This window comes from Plectropomus leopardus, unplaced genomic scaffold (genome assembly GCF_008729295.1).
Source record: "Plectropomus leopardus isolate mb unplaced genomic scaffold, YSFRI_Pleo_2.0 unplaced_scaffold4057, whole genome shotgun sequence".
Taxonomy (NCBI): domain Eukaryota; kingdom Metazoa; phylum Chordata; class Actinopteri; order Perciformes; family Serranidae; genus Plectropomus; species Plectropomus leopardus.
Genome location: NW_024644425.1, coordinates 1 through 3,346, shown reverse-complemented (window position 1 = coordinate 3,346; position 3,346 = coordinate 1). Strand labels below are relative to the sequence as shown.

General features: G+C 50.6%; 1 protein-coding gene across 1 annotated transcript; it reads left to right on the top strand.

The window, feature by feature from the left end:
* Nucleotides 1–332: 332 nt before the first annotated feature.
* On the top strand, nt 333–3,167 carry LOC121939066 (cullin-9-like; the record flags this gene model as incomplete). The annotated part of the gene is made up of 2 exons (XM_042482201.1): nt 333–501; nt 2,475–3,167. Coding segments are annotated over exons 1-2 (838 nt in total), but the record flags the coding sequence as incomplete, so codon positions are not given.
* Nucleotides 3,168–3,346: the final 179 nt, after the last annotated feature.

Genomic DNA, 3,346 nt, shown 5'->3' with positions numbered 1-3,346 from the left:
ATCGGGGTACAGCTACCTGAGGTTACACTCAGAGTTTGATGAACCTCCTTTCTGGAAAAAACCCTGGTCTGTTATGTTAGTGTTATGTTGTGGTATGTGATGTGATGTTGTGCTGTGTTGTGCTGTGTTGTGTTATTTTTGTGTTATGTTATGTTGGGTTAGGTTGTGCTGTGTCATGTCATGTCTCGTCATGTCATGTCACCAGTATCTTACTTCGATGTGGTGTCTGCACCCCCCGGCCGGCAGGGGGCGATGTGTTCAGCTCCTCGGTGGTTTTGGTCCGGTTATAAACACAGAGAAGAAGCAGAATAAGAGCCGTAGAAGAAGTCGGGGACTGATGTGGTCACAGTGCGTAAATGCGCCTCCAGCAGCGCGGAGCTCCGGCGGACAGCAGCGACACGACCCACCGCAGCAGGCTGGGAACCGACACCTCAGGGCGGAAGAGAAAGCAGCGCTCCAGGGGGAAGACAGTATCGAGGGGGGACGTCTGTGACGCGGCAGGTAAACCGGACTCACCTGGCGCGGAGCCGTGTTTCCGGGCCGGGGCGTGTGTGTCTGCGGAGCCGCTCACCTGCCTGACCTGAGCGGGCATCCGGGCAGGCCCAGCCCGCTCCTCAGCGCCACATCCACCGCTACTGTACGCGGTGTCACCGCCGCACGGAGCCGCGAGCTGTCCGCAGAGAAACACACCGAACTGCACTCCGAAACACGACAACTTTACATTATTAATCATACTTATAAAACACAACATGGCAACCAAAACACTGAATTTTAGATATTTTATGAGCACAGTGGAAGCTCTCTTTAATTCGGCATACATATAAGCAGTCTAACATTAAGAGCTGCTTTGGAAAGTTAACTTTTGAAGCTGTTTTGATCGTTTTTCCACCATCGAACAGCGTCAGAAAATAACTGTTAATCCCAACTACACAAGTTGTCTTTTCTCGGGATGAGTATGGTTCGATAAGAGGTGTGCACATGCCGAATTTTCCAGAAGATGCAATAGCATCATGAAATGCTCTAATAAAATGTTTTGACTTTAAGTTACGTGTCTGATAATCGACGAAACCTTAAATGTGGAGTTGTTAATGGAGTTTAATGTGACGTTCAACTAAACAAGTTGTCTTTTCTCTAGATAAGTAAAGTTTGATAGGCAGAGCTCACAAGCCGAATCCAACAGGAGCGTTTATAGAATTGTTAAATGCTGTTTAACAGTGTTTTAATTTTAATTTCTGAGGCTGATAATCGACGAAACCTTAAATGTGGAGATTTGTTAACGGAGTTTGGTGTGACGTTCTCTGTGTCGGTACAGCTTGCATATGGCTCGTTATCAGTATCGGTGGATCCGGTCAGCTCGTCGGCTAACGGGATAAAGACGCAGTAGTCGCGTTAAAGTGCGCAGAAGTGACCTGATAACGTTCATTTTAAACACGGAGCAGCGCTAACGTTAGCGTCTGCGGTTAGCTAACGTTACAGCATCAGGGGCCCGGCTATTTACTGACGCTAAAGCACTCCACAGCCGTTAGCACGCCGGCTACATCAACATCAACCCCATAATATCCGCAACGGACAGGTCAGGGTTTGGTCATCAAACTTATGTTAATGTCACTACTGTAGTGTGTGTGTGTGTGTGTGTGTGTGTGTGTGAGAGAGAGTGAGTGAGTGTGTGTGTGTGTGTGTGGGCTGGTCATGGTCAGTGAGTGTAACCAGGTATTAGACGGAGCCCTGCTGAGGCTAACTGACAGCTCGGTGTGTTTCAGAGTCAGACGCCGGGACATGCTCAGAAACCGGAACCGAAAATACTTTAATGTCACACCGAGAGCTGAACACCGCACACACTAATCAATCACCAATAATCAATAATGCAAATTAACCTTTGATCATCCAGTAAACAGCAATCTGTTGATCACCGCAGCAACTAAGTCCATTTACTTTAGTTCAGTATTTAAGGACAGTCAAGGAGCTTCGACCTGTTTTCTGCAACTTTATACTTCAACTCAGTCCTGCTCTTAGTCCTCCAAGAAACGGCCTAAAAACGTCCTAAAATCCGAGAAACGTCCTAAAATCTGAGAAACAACGTCCTAAAATCTGAGAAATGTCCTAAAATCCGAGAAACGCCCTAAAAACGTCCTAAAATCTGAGATATGTCCTAAAATCTGAGAAATGTCCTAAAATCTGAGAAACGTGCTTCTACTTATTGTAGAGTATTTCTGTTTTCTGCACATTATACTTATACTCAGTCTTGTCTTTGTTCCCCTTCAACAGTTGTCCTCAAAACCTAGAAATGTCCTAAAATGTAATAAAAACCGTAGAGACTTCCTAAAATGTCCTAAAATCTTAGAGACGTCCTAAAATTGTAGAAATGTCCTAAAATCGTAGAAATGTTCTGAAATCCCAGAAATGTCCTAGCACACTGTTTCCTGTTGACTGGTCCGACTCTAACGGTGGGTTTTGGTCACGTGACTTGTCCTCAGAGACCATGGTCGGCGAGCGCCGCAGTGGGAACCTGCTGGTCCAGCTGGGTCCGCGGCTGCAGGCGTACCCGGAGGAGCTGATCCGGCAGCGCCGCAACCACGACGGCCAAACAGAGTACCTGATCCGCTGGTGCCTCGTCACCATCGACGACGGCTCCGGCTTGGGGGGCGTCGGCAGCGAGGCGGGCGGGACAGGCGGCGGCGGCTCCGGGGTGGACGGCTCCGGCGGCTCCACGTCTGGAGAGAGCAAACCGGAGAACATCCTGATGTGGATGTCGACGGAGGACGTGTACGCCAACTGCCCCACGCTGCTGGGGAAGAGGAAGACGGACTCGCAGCGCCCGCTGCAGCAGGAGGCGCAGCGGGGCGAGGCGGCGGACGGAGGGCAGAGGAGCGGCGCCGAGTTCCCCGCGGACGTCACGTTTGACGAGGTGGAACTGTCGGACATGAAGGAGGACGTGAAGAACCTGGTGCGGCGAGCCAGGAAGCAGATGGCCAAGAAGAGCGACTTCTCCATCAGCATCACGCACACCATCCACGTGCTGAGCGCCTACGCCGGCATCGGCTCGCTGGTCGGCGTCTTCAAGGAGACGGGCGCCCTCAACCTGCTGATGGAGCTGCTGTGCAACAAGGAGACGCAGACCAGACGCAGCGCCGGCAAGATGCTGCGGGCGCTCGCCTCGCACGACGCAGGTAAGCACACGCTGCTCTCTGATTGGCTGGCGGGGTCTCTGCAGGTTACCGTGGCAACAGCAGTGATGCTGCAGGGCGGTTAAAGGAACGGTTCAACATATCAGGTTAAAGAAACTAATGTGCTAAGCTAACAGTTTCCATCTGTTTCCAGTCTTTATGCTAAGCTAAGCTATGAAGCC